At 54.2% G+C, this 21585-nt stretch overlaps 1 protein-coding gene across 3 annotated transcripts; it reads right to left on the bottom strand.

Annotated features, from left to right (window-relative positions):
* Positions 1 to 1774: 1774 nt before the first annotated feature.
* Positions 1775 to 14792, bottom strand: Cluh (clustered mitochondria homolog). Of its 3 annotated transcripts, none has more exons than XM_010642118.3 (25): positions 14590 to 14792; positions 13474 to 13645; positions 11610 to 11753; positions 11317 to 11441; positions 11076 to 11230; positions 10850 to 10975; positions 10465 to 10612; positions 10173 to 10265; positions 8630 to 9324; positions 7699 to 7922; positions 7447 to 7551; positions 7223 to 7323; positions 6369 to 6521; positions 6224 to 6286; positions 5877 to 6121; positions 5613 to 5697; positions 5268 to 5421; positions 5046 to 5185; positions 4094 to 4174; positions 3891 to 4016; positions 3686 to 3807; positions 3336 to 3429; positions 3114 to 3248; positions 2954 to 3027; positions 1775 to 2180 (listed from the first exon to the last, which is right to left on the bottom strand). In XM_010642118.3, exons 1-25 carry the CDS (start codon positions 14776 to 14778, stop codon positions 1994 to 1996), a joined length of 3936 nt encoding a protein of 1311 aa, XP_010640420.1. In that variant the 5' UTR covers positions 14779 to 14792; the 3' UTR covers positions 1775 to 1993. The 3 variants fall into 3 exon arrangements, with proteins under 3 accessions (XP_010640420.1, XP_010640421.1, XP_010640422.1); XM_010642119.1 differs by having other exon boundaries at positions 7447 to 7548; XM_010642120.1 differs by having other exon boundaries at positions 11622 to 11753.
* Positions 14793 to 21585: the final 6793 nt, after the last annotated feature.

The following is a 21585-nucleotide window of genomic DNA, read 5'->3' as shown; positions in this document are numbered from 1 at the left end:
GACTAGCAGACATTAGGGCTGGAATTTTTCCTTTTCAGTTTATCCACTACACATAGGACTCTCCTGACATACCAAAACGTGGGAGGAGGGGGTGGCTCAGTGGTGGGTAGGCCTGGATCCCATCCCCTGCACCGTCCAAGGGATTCAGTGCTCTGGAGGGCTGGCTGCCACGAGGCTTCAACTTCCCTTCTCCTTAGGCTCCTTCCACATGCTCCCTCTCCCATGTCACAGGCCTGCTTCTCAAGACCACCAGGTTGGGCTCCTCCTGCCCTCATTTCATTAGTTCTCCACCCTCCACTAGCCCGCTGTAAATACTCATGTCTTAACACTGCTCCATTCTCCTAATCCTCGAGCCTGCTGGGGAGTGCTACCTAATCTTCCTGTCTCAAGTGCAGGGAGGGACAAGGGCAGGTACCTAGCCAGCTCACTGTTCAGTGATCTAACACCAGCAGCCGCAGGGTCTGACCCTCTCCGTAGCACCCGTTCCCCACAAAGCCTTCACCTGTGTAGACAACCCCAAGGTAAGCCCCAGCTGAGTGCCGGGGTCTCTTGCCCCACTCCCTCAGTGACATACATATAACTTTGAATTTGACCTAATTTATACACTCATCTCCCAGCAACATTCTGACAACAGCCCTCACAAAAGAGAATGTTACAGAACACACAGGTAAGGCTGGAACAGCAGGTTTCAAAAACTCACTTTATTCCAATGTGAAATGAAGACGTGATGGTTTAAAAACAAGAAAAAGTTCTTGATCAGCTGTGGGGATGCCTTTTGCTAGCTCATGCCCACTCCCTTTGAAACAAGGTGGCTGGACAGACCCTACCCATAAGCAGCTCTCTGGAAAGCCCCAAGCAGAGGCCTGACCAGGAACAGCTCCCTCAGTGGATCTCCTCCTGCTCCCAGGCAGGGCTCCAGGTAGAGGGCACAGAGAAGCAACACGGGCAGGCAGGGAGAAAACAGCTGGGGCTGGTGGGAGGCCTCACCATCCCCCGGGCTACTCTAGAAGGTGCTTGTATGGCAGAGACCAGGTAGGGAGCTGGGTGCCACATAGCTGACAAACACTCCTTCCTTTACCTGGTTATTTCCCTCCGAGACCCATGATCCAGCCCCACTTCCCCAGGCCCTCACCCACCCACCCCCACTGTGTGTTAGGCAGCTCAGGTTAAAATGGGGAGGATACATTCAGACTGTGGCCCCCAAGGCGATCCCCACCTGGGATGCAGGGAGTTGGGAGGCAAGGCATAGCTTGTGGCAGCGCCTCCTGCTGGGCCCAAGGGCAGAAAGGTAGAGCTGGGCAACTGGTTATCTGGGGGGCCACCACCGACGTCCGCTTCCCCTTCACTATGAAGCTACAGCCAGGCCAGGCCAGGCCCAATCATTAGTGAAGCCACTGCAGCTTTCATCTTGCCACAGAACTAAAGTGCACTCCACAGCCTTCCAGCCTTGCCATAGTGCTCTGGCTCCCCCTCCCAGGACACAGGAAAGTCCCCCATAGTTTTTTGGCTTAAGACCTGGACTGTAAGCCAGGCTGGGCCCAGGGGTAGTGGCAGCAAAAGCAGCAGCCATGTCAAACATACAAATGACCTGAGAAATCGCATCTGCCCGTCATTCACTCAGAACTGACTGGGGGCTATGTACAAGTTAGGGGCGACGGATCAAGACACTCGAGGGAGTGGGTACACTCACACACACATGCCGGAGGATGGGGGTCTGAGGGGCACCTGCCCCCCAGCTGGAACCGATGCCCACACACTCCATTCACGTGTCTTCTTTAGGCCTCTGCATCATATATTCTCATTGAACCAGTGCAAAACATCTTTTGGGGGGCAGGTAGGCCAGGCCGGGGTCCCAGGAGGATGCTGGGGTAGGGTGAGGGTGGAACATGGAAGAGGGACTGGCTTTTCCTCTCCCAATCTGCAGGACATGCCCCCTTCTCCTGGAGTCTGAATCACTGGGTGATGGGGCCACTGACTGTCCGTCTCTCCCTTTCTATCCCTGCAAGCTTGGGGAAGAAGGGTCCTTGGCAGCCTGGGGCTGGGAACCCAGGTCTTCTGGGGCCCCTGCTAGCTCAGGCTCAGTGACCATGGGCTCCTCGGCTTTTTCCCTGTTTTTGTTGGCCTCCTGGAGCTGGTGCCGCCGCGCCACTTCGGCCTTCAGATTCTCCAAGTCTTTTTGGCTGAGTGGAAGGAGGAGGGTGAAGATGGGGGTCAGAGTAACCTGGGCCACACACTATCCTGCTTGCTTTGGTTACACTTATATTTGGGATGTGGTCAAGCTCCAAACTTTTAGAGAGTTGTGTGGAACACGAGTTTCCTTCTCAAAAGCAGAAAGGTCCCTAAGTGCTAAATACAAGCTCCATGCACTTGACAGGCAAGGCACCTACGAACCCTCAAACCCAGGTCAAATTGGCTGCAACTTCTGGCCCCTCCCACAGCAGGTTAGGTGCAGAAAACTGGGAGGGGAGTGCACACTATGGACTCACCCATTTCCCACTTTGTGGCAGGGAAAAGGGGAAGGGAGACCTCCCAAAGGCAGCACTGCCTGCAGGCCAGATCCTCAGGGTCTTATAGAGTACACCTGGGACAACAGGCTGCCGGAAAGGGAATGCAGCGACTTTCTATGTATTGGATACAAAAGACTTTACCAAGCCCCATTGCTGAGTAATGAACAAAAACCATGATATGCTGCAATGCTGCATCAAAAAATGAAAACGGCTGAGGTCTCATCTCAGTGGTAGAGTGCTTTGATGCATGCGGCACTGGGTTTAATGCTTAGTACTGCAAAGAACAAAAATAAAGAAGACTGCAGCTATGTATTTACTTGATTTTCTGCTTTCTGCTGTCAGAAAGACCTTTTCATCACCATCTCTGCCATGTCAGTGTATCACGTGATTTTACAGACCTGAAGGCCCCCTTCCCAGTGAGGGAGAGTAGAAGAGGAGGACCTCACCTGAGAGGAATGAAGAGGATGCCGTTGATGACGTTGAGCTGCTCCAAGACACTGGCCATGCTGGGAGCTGTGAACTGAGGGTGGTGGGGGAGACCAGCCAGTGAGTGAGGTCAGGAGGCCAGGGTGGGCCCACGCTGCCACTCATGCTGCCCAAGATTACCTTGAGGGGTGGGATGTTGGCACTGGAGCCATTGCGGTAGATCTCATTCATGGTGCGCTGCAGGGCCACAGCCTGCTGGGTCAGGCACTTGAGGTACTCGGAGCTCTCCTTGGTCTTCTCGTGGTCCTCACCCAGCTATAGGGTCAAGGGTACAAAGCAAGGGGGAGTCAGGGCTGCTCCCAGCCCACCGGACCAGCCCCCACAGCTCCCATGGCAGCCCACCTGGGTCTTGTAGATGGTGTAGCCTTCCTTCTCATGCTGCAGTGCTGACCGGAACTCAGCTTTGCTCTCATAGACCCGGGCCACAAGGTGGTGGCTATAATGAGGTATAGCGTGCATAGCAAAAAAGGAGGGACGTGAGTGGGCGGGGCAGGGAGGCTTCATAGGTTAGGGTCTGATTTCCATCTCTCCCTGGAATCCTCCCGAGGGAACCACACAAATCGGGATGCAATGAAGAGGTAGAAATTGAGAGAAATTTTCTCAGCAGTCAGGCAAAGACAGAACACCAGGTGCGTCCCCGCCCCACCAAGAGGTCCAAGGGAGTTCAGGGGTCTGTGCCAGCACTGCCTCACCTGAGGGCCACCTTAAGGGCCTTGGGCCCATGATACTTGGTGCTGACAGCCAAAGCATTCTCCAAGAAACGCAGTGATAGGTCATACTCCATCACACCATGCAGCACCAGCCCAATGTTGTTCTAGGGGCAAGCAGGCAGGGACCTGGTCAGTACCTGTTCTCCCCAGACTGACGCCGGCCCCACCCCCCCTTTCCAGCACTCACGTCCAACAGTGCCATCTCAGGGTGGTCCTCCCCAAACACGAGCAGCATGAGGTAGCGGGCACGATACAGCAGGCTCAGGGCTGTGGACAGCTGGCTGCTAGCAAAGCAGTACAAGGCCAGGTGCATCTGCGGGTAGGGCCGTGGTGGGTCAGGGCAGCCACAGCGCCCACCCCCACGCAGACCTCGCCTGTGTGAGTACTCACGTATTCCTGGATGGTATTGGGATGCTCGATGCCCATTACTCGCTCGCTCATCAGCACTGCCTTCTGCTGGTTACTCAGGGCCTTGGAAAAGGGGAGCGTCAGTCCCTGGACATCCAGAATCCAAGCCACCCCTCACAGCTCAGCTCTAGCTGCTCAGCCTTAGTTAGTAGCTCGGGTTGTGCTTTCTAGTCCACCCCAATCCAAAGCCAACAGAGGGTCCAAGAGAGACATAACCAGCTCTTGGGACCAGAAATCTATGCCCCAGTGAGAGCTTCTGAAATCAGTTGTCCTAAATTTCCTTGAGTAACAAATCTAAACAAATACACACAAATCCAAAATTACACTGAAAATAAAACATTAACTTTTTATAACAACATTCCTACGCAGAAGGAAGTGGGATGGAAGACTAAACCACACTGACCCCAAAACAGGCCCTAAGGTCCCAAGGCCTCAAGGCCAGTGAGGCAGCCTGAACACGAGCAGGGCTGGACTGGGCTGAGGCTGGTCACCTGGCCACACACCTGCCCACTCTGACAGGCCACAGGATGTTAAAGGGGACAACATGATGCTCTCGCAGCTTCCACATGGCACCCATCACAGGAGAGGCAGCCACAGGGTCCCAGAACTGACCCTTTCACATGTCCCCAAAAGTATAGGCCCTGAGTTGTCATTTACCCACTGGATTAGAACATGGGCAGCTCCCAAGGATAATGAATAAGGTGCAGCTGGGGGCCACTCAAGGAACATGTGCCTCCTGGAGGGCACTAGACCTCACCTGGTCCCCAGAGGAATGCCTCTTGCTAGCCCCCAACCCCAGCAGAGACTCAGGTCCCACAGACCTAGATGGCCATCTCCTACTGCTCCAAGACGGGACAACACAGTCCAGCCCCATCATGTGCCCTGCTCCCAGGCCCCCAGGCTGTGACCCAGCCAGGGTGTTCCAAGTGCCCACCTCAGCGTAGTCCCCCATGATGTAATGGAGACGAGCCAGGAGGCGCAGGCAGGCACAGATCTCTACGTGCATAGCTCCATAGACATTGTTAAATAGGTTCAGGGCCTCATTGATGAGCTCACAACCCTCCTTCAGGAAGCCTGCAGAGGAGCCCACAGGAAGCAAGGTCAGGACCAGGCTAGGGGTGGTCTGTGCCTCCCACTAGCCCACCTGGCCACGCACCCTGCTGGACTTTGGCCTGCCCACTCTGGAAGAAGTGGAAGGCATCCGAAGCCTTGGGATTGACATGCTTGACCACAGGGAAGATGTTGAGCACGTCCTCCTCGGTGAACGCGGGCTTGTGGCGGCTGTCGAAGCTGTACTCCTTCAGCAGGATCTGGGGGGCAGGCCCAACACCCATAAACAGCCTCAGCCTCAGCCTCAAAAGGACCAGCCCATCTCAGCCCACTATTATGTGTTCAGTGACCACCGCCCCCCAAATCCACCTTCTTCCATGATCCGAGGCCCTGTTCAGGACAGGTGTGTCCAGAGTCAGAGCACACCAAAGACACTGTGACCTGTGCCCACCTGGATTCCGGTTTTTAGGGAGATCTCCCGCAGCAGTGTTATCTTCTGCAGGCCATAGGTCTCCACAGCCTGGTCCACAGAATCACTGAGGGAGGAGCAGGGACCCTGAACAGCCCAGCACCCATCCCTGCCCCCCTGGTCAGCTGTGCTGAGCACTTGCGCCCCACTGCCCGACACCAGCAGTCACCCACAGCCATTCTCAGTCCCCTTTCTTCCCCTCCCTGCCTGGCCCCAGCCCCCAGCACAGCCCCACAACAGTCATACCAGTCAAGGCTGAAGTCGAAGTAATTCTTGGCCTCCTGGCAGATGTTTTTCCAGAGCTCCTGAGGGGTCATGACAGCCCAAGCAGTGTTATCTGGAGCTCCTGGGGGCCGGTTTTTCCTTCTCTTGTTCCTCTTCTTGGAGAGCAGCTCATCGGCAGGTAGGTGGGCCACAGGGTTGGGGTAGGAGCTCAGGAAGCAGTTGAGGAAGTGGCTGATGGCAGCTGAGAGGCCCGAGAGCTCCACTCCCTGGGAAGGAGGTTATGACCAGTATGAGGGTCCCCAGCCCCACTCAGGGTTGTTCCCCAAGCCCTACACCACCCTGGCCAGACTGGAACAGGGAGGGCGTACTTGTAAGTATGTCTTGAAGATGTGCTTCGTGGAGCGGGTAATGAGCTCTCCAATGCCAATTTTCTGGAAGATTTGAAGGGCAGACTTTGTCAGGCCCTGGGCCCTTTCTGCCTCGCCCGCCCGTCTTGGCCCCTGCAGCACTCACATGGACATGGTCCAGCTGGTCACGGGCTGGGCTCCGTAGCACCAGGTCCAGCACCTTGCCCAGGTAGCGCATGTTGATGCCGCGCTGGCGCATTGCCTCAGCCAGTGTCGCCCCGTCCACGGGCAGCACCACATGCTCTGCGCAGTCCTTCACCTGTGGACTGCAGCAGGTCATGGCCCCACTCCTGGGACTTCCCAGGGAGTTCATGCTGCCCTGGCCCCAAGGGAAGTGGGGGGCTAAGACCCCAGCCCCCAGGCAGGAAGAGGGAAAGCAACAGAACCACAGCAAGGCCATAAGAATCTTCCCCCAGCCTTCCACAGGAGCACAGGAAATAGGGCCCATCACCTCTCCCACAGGAAGAAGGGCGGGGCCCATGGGTGAAGAACCTGTTGCCCAATAGGTGGCAAAGGCTCCATTCTGGCCACATGGATGGAGCAGAGGTGACCAGCTGGGGCAGCAGCTCCACACCTAGTCATGTACTGAGCCTTGGAGGTTCACCAACCTGAGACAAGCTTGCCACATTAGCCAAAGTTGCAGGCATGAACCCTGTGGGCAAGAGGAACTCCCAGGCCAGCCTCCCACAACATGGGGCTTGGATGATCAGACCCTCAGGCTCAGCAGGGCAGGGCCTACCCTGTGCCTGATGCCTCCCATAATCTTGTAGGATTGGGGTGTCCATCTAAGTGGGCATAATCATTCGGCATGGTCTAACCCAGGAGGCACCAAGAAGCTGACCCTGTAAAGGGTCCATAGAGCCTGAGCCCAGTGAGGAGCCAAATGAGACACCAGGAACCAAACAGGTCCCTCAGGGCAGGACTGCTCCCTCCCTGGTGCCCCTTGGGTCACTCCCTCACCAAACCAGGGATCTGGCAGGAGAGCAAGAAGGCAGCCGCATCTTTGAGCAGCTGCTTCTGGTCCCGAACTTCATCCTGGCAGGACTGAGGAAAGCGAACTCCTGATGGAGGAAGAACAGTGCTCAGACTGGCAGAGGCCCACCAGAACCAAGGGCCCAAAGCCCACCGCAGATGTTCTGCCCCAGCCCTGCAGGGTTCCTGTTCAGACCATATCCCCTGCTTGCCTGGTGAGAAGATGTCAGGATTGAAGCGAATGTCGAAGGCTGTGCTGCTGATGGAACCGACAGCCTTGCACGCATTGCGGATCACCTCCCGGCTTCGGGGGTCTGCTGTGAAGACACGGCATGGTGGGAGGCAGCCCACTTCACCACCACCAGTGAGCCTGCCTTCCTCTCTCAGGGGCCACATTATGAACCATCTGGCGAAACCAGCTGCCAGGGCAGGCTCACAGCTCCTGACATCCACAGCAACCCCACCTGTGCTGTCATCTGAGGCGATGGTCTCTGCCAACTCCTTCACCTTGGCCAGCCCACTAGCACTACTGCCCTCCTCCTCACTCCCCGCCTCAGGTCCCAGAGGGTCTTCAGGCTTGGACTCTGAGGAGGAAGGACTGCCATTTTCCAGTGAGGTGGAGGTCTCCACCTTGCTGGCCTTCTGCTGCATCAGCTGTAGGGCAGCCAGCTTCATGAACAAGAGGTACCTGCAGCGGGGCAAACAGAACGCAGCAGGGAGTGGGAAAGGGGTATCAGGTAGCTTTGCTGGCCTGGCAACTTCCTGCTGGCTACATGGACCAGAGCTAGGCCCCAGATTCCCGGCTTGCTGGGGTCAGGGAATGTTGGGGCTGAGTACCCTGCAGGCATGGGGACACATCCTGCCTGGTGTGACATACGAGTGCACACAAGTCCATGCCAGCCCAGCAACTCTACCATATAGCAGCAGGTCACAGCAAAACCAAGCTCTCCCCAGCACAAGGTGTTGGGGGTGGGGAAAGGTCTAGGCCAGGACTGTCAATAGTGATGGGAATGCCACTGTCACTTGAGAAACAGTCATGGTGTGGGACATTTGATATGGCCGATTCCTAAGCATTCAAAATATCAGCAGCACCAACACTTGCTGCACCTCCTTCCAGCCCTGGCATTGTGACACTCACAACCACCCTAGCAGATTCCCAAATATTCCTTAGAACAGCACTGCTTCATCTGAGTCACTGGGTTGGTGGCTCGCTAACCTGCAGCTGACAAAAGGCCCCCAGAATTCTGCTCAGTGAGCCCAAGGTCACAGAAGACCGGGCTCTAGCAAGTATGGCCAGAATTAGTCCTTCTTCACTTCTCAAAGCCTCCCCTCTCTCAGACCTGGCTTTCGGCAGAGTCAGCACAGCCCTGGCCCATCACCCAGTAGTCTCCCCACCTGTGCTCCACAAAAGCATCCACCAGCTCCTGGCGCAGGCAGCAAAGCTTGTGCCGATGGGTGCGGGGAAAGCCAGCTCGAGTACATTCCTCAGGCAGCTCCTCACCCGGCACAGGCAGGAAGTTGAGGTCAGGAGGAAAGGTACGCAGCAGATCGAGGATGTAGTGGCGGCCATCATTACCGATGATGCCCTTGCACTCCACCGAGGAGCAGAGCTCTACCTCCTCATCACGATCATTGAGCACCTGGTGCCGTAAGATCTTTAGGGGCCGGCTGGTCCGCTCTAGCAGCTCTAGGTACCGTGGATGTGTCACCACGGTCTTGCCAAAGTCAATGGAGCCGTAGATGACGCTCTGCTCCTGGTCCCGCTCCAAGATGCCGGGGATGATGGACTGAGCTGTGACCCGGTAGCCACGGTAGTCCACCACCACTGTGCCCAGTGTATACAGCCCCTCCACGTCCACCGCATTGTATGTGCGCACACCATTCAGGTCATTGGTGGGTGCCACATAGGCTGCCACGTCTCCACCAAAGTCCTTGTAGTGGTCACGAACATCAAAGCCCAGGCTGAAGAAGATGTTGTTCCAAATGAACATCTGCATCTTGGTCTCCTCGCTGGGATTGATGGCCATCACATTGCCATCAATGACTGCCATGGCACCCCGAGTGGCTGCTGCTGTGAAGTCACTGTGCACCTGGAAGGGGCCAAGGTCAGAAAGGTGAGAGGGGTTCTATCCATGGCAGCCTCACCTCCATTGTGGAGGCAGCCAGGCCTGCCCTGGTAACCCAGGGACCCCAGTCTGTTTCCTCACACTTGAAAAGGGGCAGGAAAATCACTTTTTGGGAAACCTAAACACTTACTAAGACAGACATCAGAGCTTAGTGATTAGCAAGGGGCATCAAGGGTGGAGCAGGTCTGGCACTCAGCGGTCATATGCTAGGTGAAGAGGGACAGGGGCCTGGCCACAATGCACTGTATCCACTGTTACAATCTGTCCCAAAGACCACCGAAGATTATGCCTATGCAATATATGGCACAGCCCCTGGCCAAATTAGCATCCAAGAAATTACAGCTCTTCATTTCACCATTATCATCTCTAGGCAGGAGGCAGCAAAAAAATATTAAAGTAACTATTTTTCCTCATTTCTATGTTACTAACAGTACTAACAGATTTTTTACATGCTACTAACAATTTTTTAAGTGCTATGTGGATGTGCTATTTCCCCAAAGGGTCACAGAAGGGCAGCATATGCCCAAGCAAGGGCCTCATGTGGTCAGTGGAGAGTGGAAAGCTGGCTGGACCTTGACACTCAGCCCAGATGGGAGGTAGGTCCCCACCTGCCCATGGGCTCAAAGACACCTGAGAAAGGAACCAGTGTGGGCTGCTGGAGGCAGAACACCCTGCAGGTACCCTGACCAGCTTCCGAGGCTGGGCCAGAACCAGCTTCTGTTACTTTCCTCCTATCCAAAAGAAGACCAGGTGACAGGTGGCAGGTAGGCCAGAGGGCTGCCAGGCAGTCAGTCATGCAGGGCTGTAGGCACCTTGAATATGGCTCTTTCCCGAAGCAGCCTTTCAGGCAGATTTTTGCGGGGAAGTTCCCTTGTTGTCTGCAGCTCCTCATTCCAGTCCCGGGTCTGCAGAGGAACCAGAAAGGCAGGTTCAGGCTCAGCCTGTGCCTTACAACCTGTTCTGGGCAGTCCCTTCATTCACCTCCTTGTGAACATCCCCCCAGGCTCCCAAGTGAACAGACACGGATGGAACCTCCTAGGAGGTGCACAGAACAAGCTGGGCACCAGGAGGGGTGAGCAATGGTGAAGATGAGGTCAGCCCCACCTGTCCAGGAATGTGCTCCTCATAGCCCAGCCTTGAGGTGTAGGCATCCTCCGCGCGCACACAGTCTATGGCATGCTCCGCCTGGGGGGCTGTCCAACTGTACACCTGGAACGGGGTAGCGATCCTCTCGAATGGGTGGCGCTGGATCCTGTATAGGCAGGAAAGGGGGAGATGGGGCAGCCCACCAAACTCCGAGCCCAGGTGTGGGCCCTTCCTCTCCAAAGTCTATGCCATTCCACTGTCTCCTGGCCCCAAGAGCCAGACAGAAGCAAACAGGGACCACTCCCTGGGCTGCAGTCTCCTCTAAATGGGGGCTGGGGCCACCATGTTCAGGCCGGCAGTTCATGACCACGTGACCCAAGACAGGCTAGCACACAGGCACTACCTTTTCTTCTGCAGCACAGCAAAGTTTTTTTTGAAGGTTGGGCTGATCTGGTTGAGCAGCTCCACTAGGGAATGGCTGAGGAAGCGGGGACTGGCGGGCTTGGGGTTGAAGTGGTAAGCTGTAGACCTGTAGGGAGACAGTCACAGAGCAGGTGCCCTGAACATCTGCCCTAAAACCCAGGGGTGTCGGGGTGTAACTGGAGCGGGTGGGATGGACAATGACTCACTGGTTTAGGTAGAAGCCCCGAGTGGATGCAGTGATGCTGACTTGCCGGTCCTCAGCTGTGATTACAAACAGGTACATAAGGTCCCCGTGCATCTTGCGGTTCCCAGGGGGTGGATTCCAGCCGCTCATAGTGAGCACTTTCAGACACTGCAGGGGCTGCATAAATGGCCAAACATGAGGGGGCCAGGCCTTCCAGTGGGGACCTCCATCAGGGACCCCCTTGCTCCCTCCAGAAGTCCCACCTTCCAGTCACGGTTCTGGGGCTGCAGGGGACATAGTGGCCGCTCCCGGCTCCCTGGCAGGATGTACTCAGGCGGTGTACAGTCAATGGGGTCCATCTCCAAGCCCTTCTTCCGCTTCCCGCTGTCTGAGGGACCCGAGACCGGCGGTCAGCCTGGGCCCAGGTGGCTCCCTGCCTCAATGTGGCCCTGGTCTGAATGCCTTAGACCCACACCTCCGTGAGAGAAGACCTGCCCCCCTTTACCAGCCTCTCTGCCCAAGCCCAGCTCTGATGCTTCCTTCAACTCTCCCGCACCTCCCAGGTCACCGTCAGTGAAGACACTCAGGAAGGACAAGGAGTTGCAGTCAACTCCATTGAAGGCATCAGATGGATCCAAGCTTTTGAGCAGGTCTCGGACATGGCGTACGTGGATGCGGGCCTCTCGCACTGTGTAAGGCTCTGTCAGGAGGGTGGGGCAGAGGGTTACCAGGGCCATTCCCAAGAACAACCTGCCCAACACAGAGAAGGACTTGCAAGGTACTCTAATGGGTAGGTTTTGGTGTTTTGGCATGCTAGAGATCAAACCCAGGGCTTGCATGTGCTAGGTAAGCCCTCTACCACTAACCTATATCCCTAGCCCTTTTTTGTTTTTTTTTGCTACCAGGGATCAAACTCAGGACCTCCTGCTTGTGAGGCAGGAGGTGGAACCACTGAGCTAAATCCCCGGCCCATAGCCCTTTATTTTTCAAAATGGGGTCTTGCTAAGTTGTCCAGTCTGGACTCAAAACTTGCAATCTTCCTATCTCAATCTCCCAGGCAGTTGAGATTACAGACACGTGCCCCTCATACCTGGCAATGTAGCCATGGACTTTTCTTTTTTATTCTTTAAAGTACTGAAGATTAAAACCAGGGCCTCGTGCACGCTAGGAAAGCACTCTATCACTAAGCCACAGGTTAAGCCTAAGCTTTAAATTCTTACTTTTAAAGTCCACTATAAAGCCAGGCATGGTAGTACACACCTGGAATTACACCACTCTCAGAGGCTGAGGAAGATCACTACCTTGAACCCAGCCTGAGCAACTGTGTCTCTGAGAGACCCTATCTCAAAACATAATAAAGGGGGCCTGGAATTTAGCTTAGTGGCACTGTGCCTGCCTGAGTTCCATCCCTGGTACCAAAAACAAACTAAACAATAACAACAACAAAAATCACACATATGCCAAAACAAACAAGAGCCAGGCATGTCTGCATGAGCCTATAATCCTGGCACTTCAGAGGCTGAGGCAGGAAAATCTCCAAAAGTTTGAGGCAAGCCTGGGATACACAGTGAGTTCAAAGTCAGCCTCAAATAGGACTGGGGATTTAGCTCAGTGGTTCCTCTGCCTGCTTCGCAAGTGCGAGGACCCAAGTTTGATCCTCCCCTGACAAAAAGCCAGCCTTAACTACATTGCCAGACTGTCTCAAAAATATAAAAGTGCATCCTTGTTCACAGTGAAAGACCTCTCCACCAAGCACCCACTGAGGCCTTCACAGGCCCTGAGTGGCCCACAAAAGCCACTTACTTTCTGCTGTCTGGCGCTCACGTGGGTAGGGTTTGTGGAGCTTCTGGGCCTCCAGAGTCTCAGTTTTGTTCTCAGCAACCCTCACTTAGGGGCAGCCTGAGGACTTCACTCCCAGGACCCCCAACGACTGCTTTGTGGGACTGTACTGGCAGTTTTTTTCAGGAGCAGGGAGAGGTTCTGTGATCAACTAGAGGCACAGGTGAGTTAGATTTCATCCACATTTGCTCTGAAGCTCACAGGCCCTGCGAACCTAGCAGCCACAGCGACTTCTTTTATAACCAAATCAGTCTCATCATACCAAAGAGGATGACTCTGCCTTGGGCCTGACTTTCCTACTCAAGGGCTGTGAAATGTTTTAGCTTTCTTAACAGACTTTATCTGTCTTTACAGAATTTGTCCTAAGCCAGGCTTTAGGACTGGGTAACTTTTTAGAATGGAGACTCTAGCCTTCATTTAGCCTGTGGACCATGTAGTTGGAAAGTGAAGGTGTGACAGCCTAAGCAACAGACCTGTGCTCCAGTGCCACCTCCATGTGCTCAGCTGTGACGGTAGGTGGAGTGTTATCTGGCCTGCCTCCGGATGCCCTCTCCTGGCAGGATGCCGAATTCTCCACTAACCTTCCACCACGCGGAGCACCGAGCCCTCCTGCAGCCCTTCCACACTGCGCAGCTCTGAAAAGTGATCCAGCATGTTGCCATCCAGGTGCAGTGAGAAGCAGGTACGGTGACATGTGTCTTCACGGTCCATGAGCACCTGGTGGATCTCCTGCACCATCTCCTGGGGAGACACCTGTCAAGGAGAAGGCCCCAACCACCCTGGTGAGAGGTCACACAGCAGAAAGCAAGGATATAACCTCTCTCTCAAAGTCCAAAGTACACAGGACCCTAGAATATGTACCTAAAATATTTAGTTTCCCACTTTTTGGCTTTTAAATTCCAAGCCCTGTTTGTATATATCATTTCCATCTGCATCCATGCACACAGGACAGAGCCTGGCCACTGCCCCAGACCTAAACTATTCCTATAGACTAAAAGCAATCTAAGCAGAGCTGCAGGTAATGGGAGACCAGGAAGAACAAGCAGCAATCTAGCACTTGGGAGAGTGAGGCAAGAGGATAGTCATAAATTTGAGGTCAGCTTGGAATTCATAGCAAGTTCAAGACCAGCCTGAACTACATAGTAAGACCTTGTCTAAAAAACAAAAAAAGACAACAAAACAAAACAAAATAGCAATTCTCCCAGCACTAAGGTCCTCAAGGCAAGTAGCATTTGCCTTCAAAGGGTTGCACTAGGGCCTGAGTTGGTGGGTAGAAAGCACAAAAGAGGGCCTTACCTGGTTCCCAGCCTGCAAGTTACTTCTGGATTGGCCCTAACCCTGGAGACCACTCAATACCACTCACACTTCTGGCATAGGGTACAATCATGGCTCAGTGAGAGATGACTTAGCTCAGGGCACAGAGCAAGAGGCTGGGGAGTGCTGGGACCAACACCACCACTCTACTCCCCAGTAAGGGCTGGCAGTCCCTGCTGGTAGCTGTCCTCTTGCACTGGGACCATGACCTGAACCTGGACTCAATTCCCTCATCAACCACACTAAATTAGACCCTGGGTAAGGCCCAGGACTCTGTTTCCTGCCTGCAACATGGGGCCAGGACAAAGACAAGGGTCAGCTTCCAGCCTTGTCTACTCTAGCAGGCAGAGGCCCTGGCTCCCAGCATTTCTTTCTCATCTTACCTGCAGGGAAAAGGGCTCAATCCCAGGGGCCAGAATCTTCACAGAAAAGCCCGTGTCCTGAATGACAATGACTTCCTGTCCGGTGGTCTCATCTCCTGGCTCGCCCTCATCCAGTCCATTTTCCTTGGGTGGGTCGGCCACTCCCTCCTCCTTCTTCAGACTCTCTGGGCAGTCCCCATTTAACAGCATGACAGATGCGGGATCTGGGGATGGTAAGAAAGGAGCTGAATCAGCTGGGCCTAGTTGGGCCTGTGCCCTATGGAATGAGATCTCCATTTGGGGAAGGGTTTGTTTATTTTTTGAGATATGGCCTCACTATATAGTCTATGCTGGCCTTGTACCAGTTATTTAGCCTAGGCTAGCATACAACATGCAATCCTCCCTGCTTAGCCTCCTGAGAGAGCAGTTATGTTTCTGCTTCCGGTTCTGTGACTTCTTGCCCAGCTTAGAATTAGATCTGTATGCCCTAACCTAGACATTATACCAGCTCAGCCCCCGGCACTCCTGCTGTCTGCCTTCTCCTTTTTATATCCTGTACCCTTCCTCCCCATCCACTGTTCCTCAGCCCACCTGTTCAGCTCCCTCCTAAGCATGCTGCCCAACTCTATAACTACCTAGCTTCTGAGTAGCTATAACCACCATTATTCATTTCCTCCTCCTCTTCCTCAACAAATGTGACAACCTCATCCTTGTTGCTAGCCTGTCCTCTTCTAGTGGTCCTGAGCTGTGAGCTCCTAATCTCTCAGCATCCTCACCTTACCTTCTCCCATGTCTTCAAATACCCTTCTAACAAAGCCCATGTGGCTTTGCTCAAGCTTTTTTTTTTTTTTTTTTTTTTTTTTTTTGAGACAGAGTCTCACTATGTAGTTCAGGCTGGCCTCAAACTCACCAGGATTCTCCCGCCTCAGACTCCCAAGTGCTAGGATTACACCACACCGAGTTTGCTCAAGCTTTTGAAAGGAGACAGCTGCGACCCAGGCATCAACATGTGGGCCTCTGCAAAGCTCATCTTGCTGGGACAAAAATTCATCTTTCCCCACAAATCAACCCCTGCTGCATAAAGGCCCCCTACCTTCTACTTACTCATCCAACCTGAACTCCAACCTATTGCAAGGGTTCCCACCTCTGCAGCCATGGCCTCAATGTAGGCATCGACTTCTCGAATTTCAAGAGGGCCACCTCACCTGGAATCCACTGCTGACAAGACACAAGCTTAGGCAGCATTCCAGGGAACCTACCTACATTCTCAGGTCTGCCAGCTCCTTCCTTCCCATCTCTGTTTCAGTTTATGCCATCCAACAGACCATTCCATCAAGCAAACTTCAGCTCATCCTCCAAGTCACAGGTGAGTAACCCTCTCAAAAGCCTGTCTAAATGACCTCTGCTGGCAGAATTGCCAGGGTGGCTGTTTATACCAGCAGCTCTACTTGTACCTTCTGCCTTACTTACACTTACTGAAAAGGTATCAAATTAATGAATTACTGCAAACCTAAAGCCAAGTCCAATATTCATGAATAGCACCCAACTCCTACGCTGTGGGGAGAGGAAAACAGGTGACAAAACTCCCCATTTTTCCCAGGCACTGAGGGAAACACATAAGAGGCCCATCCTCCCCTAGCCAAGGTCTTCCTTCCAAAAACCCTCCAGATAGGCCTGATTGGATGCCCATTTGGCAAGTGAGGACCCTAGTTCCAGCATCTGCCTGTCAGCCAGACTGGCCTCCTTGGCTCTGCACTCCATAGTTCCAGCTCTGAGTAGGGCTGGGTTCCCTACTAAACAGAACAGCTTTCTCAATGTTTGGATGCCAGCCCATCCCGTCCAGACTCCACTTCCCCTCCCTGCCCAACCCTAACTATCAGGAGCAAGAATGAAGTACATTCTCCAGAGCTCTGTGTTCTCTGTCCAGATACACTAGAAACATGGAGCAGGGACCCCAGGAAAGGAGGTAGCCTAGCTCAGAGACATGCCAAGGAATTGGGAAGAAGTTGTTCCACCTGTCCTATACCCCTGAGCTCAGTGATATATAGGACTTCCAGCCAGGTGCAGTGGCACACAATGTAATTCCAGGTCCTTCAAAGTCTGAAACAGGAGGATTACAAGTTTGAGACTAGCCTGGGAAACTTAGTGAGACCATGTCTGAAAAATAAAATAAAAAGGGCTGGAAATGTAGCTCAGTGACAGAACACTCACCTGGTATGTGGGAGGCCTGGATTTGATCCCCAGTACAATCAAAACAAGACCTCCAAGTGCTCAGATATAGTTCCCACCCCCTTAACTCAAATAAGGAAGTCTGAAGCCAGAAAGGTTTAGAGCCTGCCCAAGGTCACAGAGAGAAGGCCCTCAGATTCCCACCACATATGCACACTCATAGAGCTGCATTGTTCTCAATCCTGGCCACTGTGGACCTCCAATAAACAAGCCTGTCACCCACCCTTCTGTCCCCACCACACCCTCTGCAAACCTGGAGTGCAACTTCCAAGAACCATAGGACACACAAAGATCTGTTGTCTCTTCTAGTGAGCGACCTAGCAGCTCAGGCAGGGCAACTCCAGTACCTAGAAATGATGAGCTCTCCCCAAAAAAGTGAAAACTTGCCTGGCTCTAGCGACAGAACAGACAAAGGTAGGAAGGGCAGCAGCTGGTCAGCTTTCCAAAAGCAGTAAGAGGGATGGCAGAGCAGAGGAGCTTCTCCTACTGGGTCCCTGAGAAAGGCTATGGGCCCCCATTCAAGCAGTTTTAAGTTCCAAGGTCCCAAAAGTTGGGTGTCAGATAGCCTGTGCTACTTGGGATATCTGGAATAGAAGGGCGAGGGGCAGAGGGAAGGCACAGCAAGGTGGTCCCATCCCCACCCTCTCCTTCCTACCCTAGAGACCTGCATCCTGGGTGAAAGAGGTGCTTTATCCCTGGTCATATTTCAAAGTGGCCTGTTCCCTAGACTTCCCTTCCTAAGAACAACCAGCCCTGCTTCTCTTCCCCAAGGTAGCCCGAAGGTCTCCCAACCACTAGATTAAGGCCAAGAGACCTCCCCGCTAACTGGTTCACACAGCCCCACAGTGCACCTGGTGTGGTCAGCAGCTGTCTTCTCTTCGGCTCTGGAGTCTCAAAACTGCCATGGTAGCAAAGCAGCCGGTCCTCCCGCCCAGGCCCAGCACTGCCTGTGTTCCTTGTTTCAGTCTCTGCTGCTCTCCTTGTCCTAATGCAGCTCATAGGCCCCGGGCTGGAGCTCCGGCTGGCTTCGGGTTTCAGTGGGGCCAGGCCTGCTGGGGCAGCCCTGGGGAGGGCACACTCCTCCTGCCTTGCATTCTGCTCAAGGTCGGCCAGAAGGGCGGCTGCAGACGAGGAGGCCCTGGTGGCTCCAGGACCCTTGGGGGAGTTATCAGTGCTCAGGCCCACCTCCATATTACCCCGCAAAAGGGGATTAGTGCTGCTGAAGCCATCAGGGGAGCTGGAGAACCCAGCATTTGGGGTACTTGGACCCCTCAGGATCAAGGCTCTTGGGGACTGGCTAGCAGGGGCAGGGCCCAGCAAAGGGGTCCTCTCCTCAGCTCCAACCCCAGTAGGGGTAGGTAGGACAGCTTCGGCCAGCTGCCAGCAACAGCTGGCACAGACCCGGGCCCAGGCCATGAGGTGGCAGTCCTGTCACCAGACACACACTAAGCACCCTGCCTCTGCATCTCAAGTCAAAGGACTGGCTGGGGCCTCTGGCTCCTGCTGCCCCCTGCAGGTGACCTGGCAGCTAGCCCCTTCCTGAGAGTCACTGGTTGGGGGGGGGATGGGCCCCCATTTTCCCAAAGGACAACTGCACCCAAGCCCCAGGCCTCTAAGCTCCACCAAGAACCTGGCAAGCTTCCTCTTCCCTTCCCAGCAGCCCGTGCACCAGGAGAAACTGAATGTCTCCCCTGGGGAAAACAGAGCTGGCAACAAGAGGCCGAAGGCCATTCGGCTGTGGAGAAGGAGCATGCCCAGCCTCGCCAGGGCGCCTTCCCAGGGCCTCTGACTTGTTGCCAGGGCCCAGTCAAGATTGCTCCGGCATCCATACTAACCAGCATGGGGGCGGGGAGCCAGGCTTTCACTTCAGGCCTGTTCCTTGCCAGTCCCAGGGAGACACTAGCAGACTTTCAGTCTTTCCACAAACCAGTGAAGGGTTCTCAGCCTCACATAACAAGCAGATGGTAAGAAGGGACAATCCCAGAGGCAGCTCCTCTCAAATACTCCCTAAACCTCTACAGGAGTGGGTAGGGCAGGGAGGCTGGCAATAACCCCATACGAGTACTGACACCACCTCCAGTCTAGTTTCCATAGAGCTTGTGCTCACTCCAGGCCCAGCCCACAACAGCTCCCTAAATCAGACCCATCATCCATCTCACTTGAAGAAATTGGCTCCACAAGGCTAGTAAGCAAGCTGTCACAGAGGAAAGAAGCAGTGAAGCCAGGTCAAGAAAAAGCCAGGTGTGTCTCAGATACCCAGGCCCATGCCTCTGAATTCCACTCCCACTGAGCACAATCTGCTGCCCCACTCCTTAGGTATCAGGCTGCAGCACCTCCTTCCTCCTTAACACCTCAGAACTCAGCCTAGGAGGCAGATCTAGTTCTAGCCAAAGGATCCTGGATGGTCCTACACCCTTGGCTTGCTCCTCTCACACGGCAAAGAACACCTCTGAGAACATGGGGTTTAGGGAAAGGGTAAAAGGAGCAGGTCGCCCAGTCTGCCCTTCACGCATGTGAGAGCTTACAGTCCTCAGCCCCAAGTCTTAACTGTACAGATTAAAATGAAGATAAAAAGCATACTCTATCCTGGCTGGAAGCACAGGATTCCACTGGGTACAGACAGGAGTTGGACAGAAATCTTAGTACCATGGCCTCTGTGAGCCTCCCTAGCCTGGCAGGAGACTGTGCCAGGACCAGGCCACACCCCACCAAGGCCCCAGCAGGTGAGGCTGCAGCAGGAAGAAGTAAAGCTCACAGAGACTTCACTTCATGCCACAAACACAAGGACTCAAAGCAAGGGAGAAAAGAAAGCAGGCAGCCTATGAAAGAAAGACCCTGGGGAGAAGAGTACCTTTGTTGGCCTCTTCCTGTCCTACTCAGGCCAGGTCTTCAAGGTTTGAGGCTAACCCACAGTTCCTCAAGCCATCTGCCCAGACCTCATCTCAGAGAGCAGCTTCAAGATTCTCTTGGGGAGTTCATAAACCCCTAAACTCCTTGCCAACTTGCCAGCTCCCTTCTCCACCCCCTCTGGGCCTCTACTCCAGAGCCCTCCTCTAGGCAGAAGGAACTCGACACACCACGGTGAACTTGAAAAACCTGCCTGTTCTCTTAACCCCTAAAAGCAGCTTTATTCTTAAGAAGATAATCGACCCTTGCCTACCTCCTCCTCAAGGGTACCAGAGAGCCTTTTAGAGCTGGCGCCTGAGGTCAGGGGACTGGGTTTTGTTTCCCACATAGAAGCCTGCTGGTGAGAAGGGGGCCTCCATCAAGGCTTTCTCCTTATAACAGATCAAGGCAGGCTGTAATATGAGTCCCAGCTATCTATACACTAACCTTCTGGGGAAATGGGAGCCAAGGTCCCTACCTACCAGAATGCCTCCAGTTTCCCTAGGATGAACAGCTGTGCCCTTTTCTGATCCACTCCAACCCTTAAAAAAGTCCCTCAGCACATAGCTGAGAAGGGAACTCTTGCAGAAACCCTCCAACACTATTCTCAGCTCCCTGGCTCTCAGCACCTGATTCTAACCTACATGCATGTCTCAGCTTCCTCTGGGGCAGCCTTGGCATGCTGGCCATGAGCTAGAAATCCAAATAAACAAAACTGCTGTGTGACCTTGGGCAAGTCCTGTCATCTCTTCCAGTCTCTTTGCTAAAGAGGAAACCAGCCAGCCCCAACCTCTTACTTATCTAGCTGGCCCACTGACTCAGAAGCACATCAGGGCAAAGCTGGGTATTCACCATTTCTTGGCCTTGTCTCAGCAGTCAGCAAAGCTGCCATAGCACCTGTCTCCCAACTCAAGGTAAATCTGATGTGATGGGGCACAGGGCCAGTGAGGGAGCCTGCCCAGCGTTATTACCATCCTGACTATCCAGTCGGCCCCAGCCTACTCAATGAAACTGGGAAGGGAGATGATGATGATGACGGACACTGGAGAGAGAGAGATAAGGGTAGTTCTGCACTCCCACTGCCACACAGGGCAAAGGACACCACAGTCCCTTCCTGGGCCCTGATGAAGATGCTGGAAACTGACAGCTGAGGGGCTGGGAAGGGGCCTCCAGCACAAAGGCCAGAGTCTGAGACATGGAAAATACAGAAGCAGGCCCCACCCCAAACAAGCTTCAGCCACTCCCACAGCCATGGCTACACAGTCCCCATGGGGGAAAACTGGGAGCTCCACTCCACACTATTGACCTTTGCCTTAAAAAGAACAACTCTGGTCTGACCCACTTTTCGCAATAAGGCAGGTTAATAATCAAGTTCTGGCACAAACACTTCCCCCTGCCAAGGAGCTTGGTTTTGCCTATATACACTGGCAGGTCCCCCACCTCCAAGACAGACTAGATGGCCAACACCCTAGAGGGCAAATATAGCTTGAATACCTGGAGTTAACCCCTCGTCTCTGCCAGAGAAGCCCCTCAGAGACACCCCCAACTCGCGCTCTTCACACAGACCAAGCCTGAGAAGCGTCAAGCTGAACCTCATTCGCAGAGCTGCAGCCCGGGCTGCACCAGGAATACCTGGGATCCTGACAGGTGGAGAAGGAACCTGATGGAGGTCGGGCCGAAAGTGTGACAGTGACCCCAGAGATCTCCCCGAGCCCAGGAGAGGAGGGGGTGGGGCCGCTGATTCTCCCCGGCTGCGGCGGCGACGCACCGTCAAACCGCGTGTGCGCGCACGTGTCCCCCGTACCTAACGCGCTCCTGTGCCCGCCACGGCTGCTCTCTCCAAGACCTCAGGTGCGAAGCCCGAGCTGCAGCCGGGGGCGACAGTGAAGGTGACCTTCAGGG

This window comes from Fukomys damarensis, unplaced genomic scaffold (genome assembly GCF_012274545.1).
Source record: "Fukomys damarensis isolate Sample0158 unplaced genomic scaffold, DMR_v1.0_HiC HiC_scaffold_13, whole genome shotgun sequence".
In the NCBI taxonomy this organism is placed as follows: Eukaryota; Metazoa; Chordata; class Mammalia; order Rodentia; family Bathyergidae; genus Fukomys; species Fukomys damarensis.
The sequence above is the reverse complement of the archived record's forward strand: the minus strand, read 5'-3'. Positions and strand labels throughout refer to the sequence as shown.

What these genes read in the sequence shown, in the direction of transcription:
- Cluh (XM_010642118.3), bottom strand. Translation starts at nt 14,778, where the DNA reads ATGCTGTTAAATGGGGACTGCCCAGAGAGTCTGAAGAAGGAGGAGGGA. An exon ending in TTGAGCCCTTTTCCCTGCAG is followed by an intron (nt 13,646 to 14,589) that starts GTAAGATGAGAA and finishes TCTCCTTGACAG; the next exon opens with GTGTCTCCCCAGGAGATGGT. An exon ending in GGGAAAGAGCCATATTCAAG is followed by an intron (nt 9,325 to 10,172) that starts GTGCCTACAGCC and finishes GGCCCCTTCCAG; the next exon opens with GTGCACAGTGACTTCACAGC.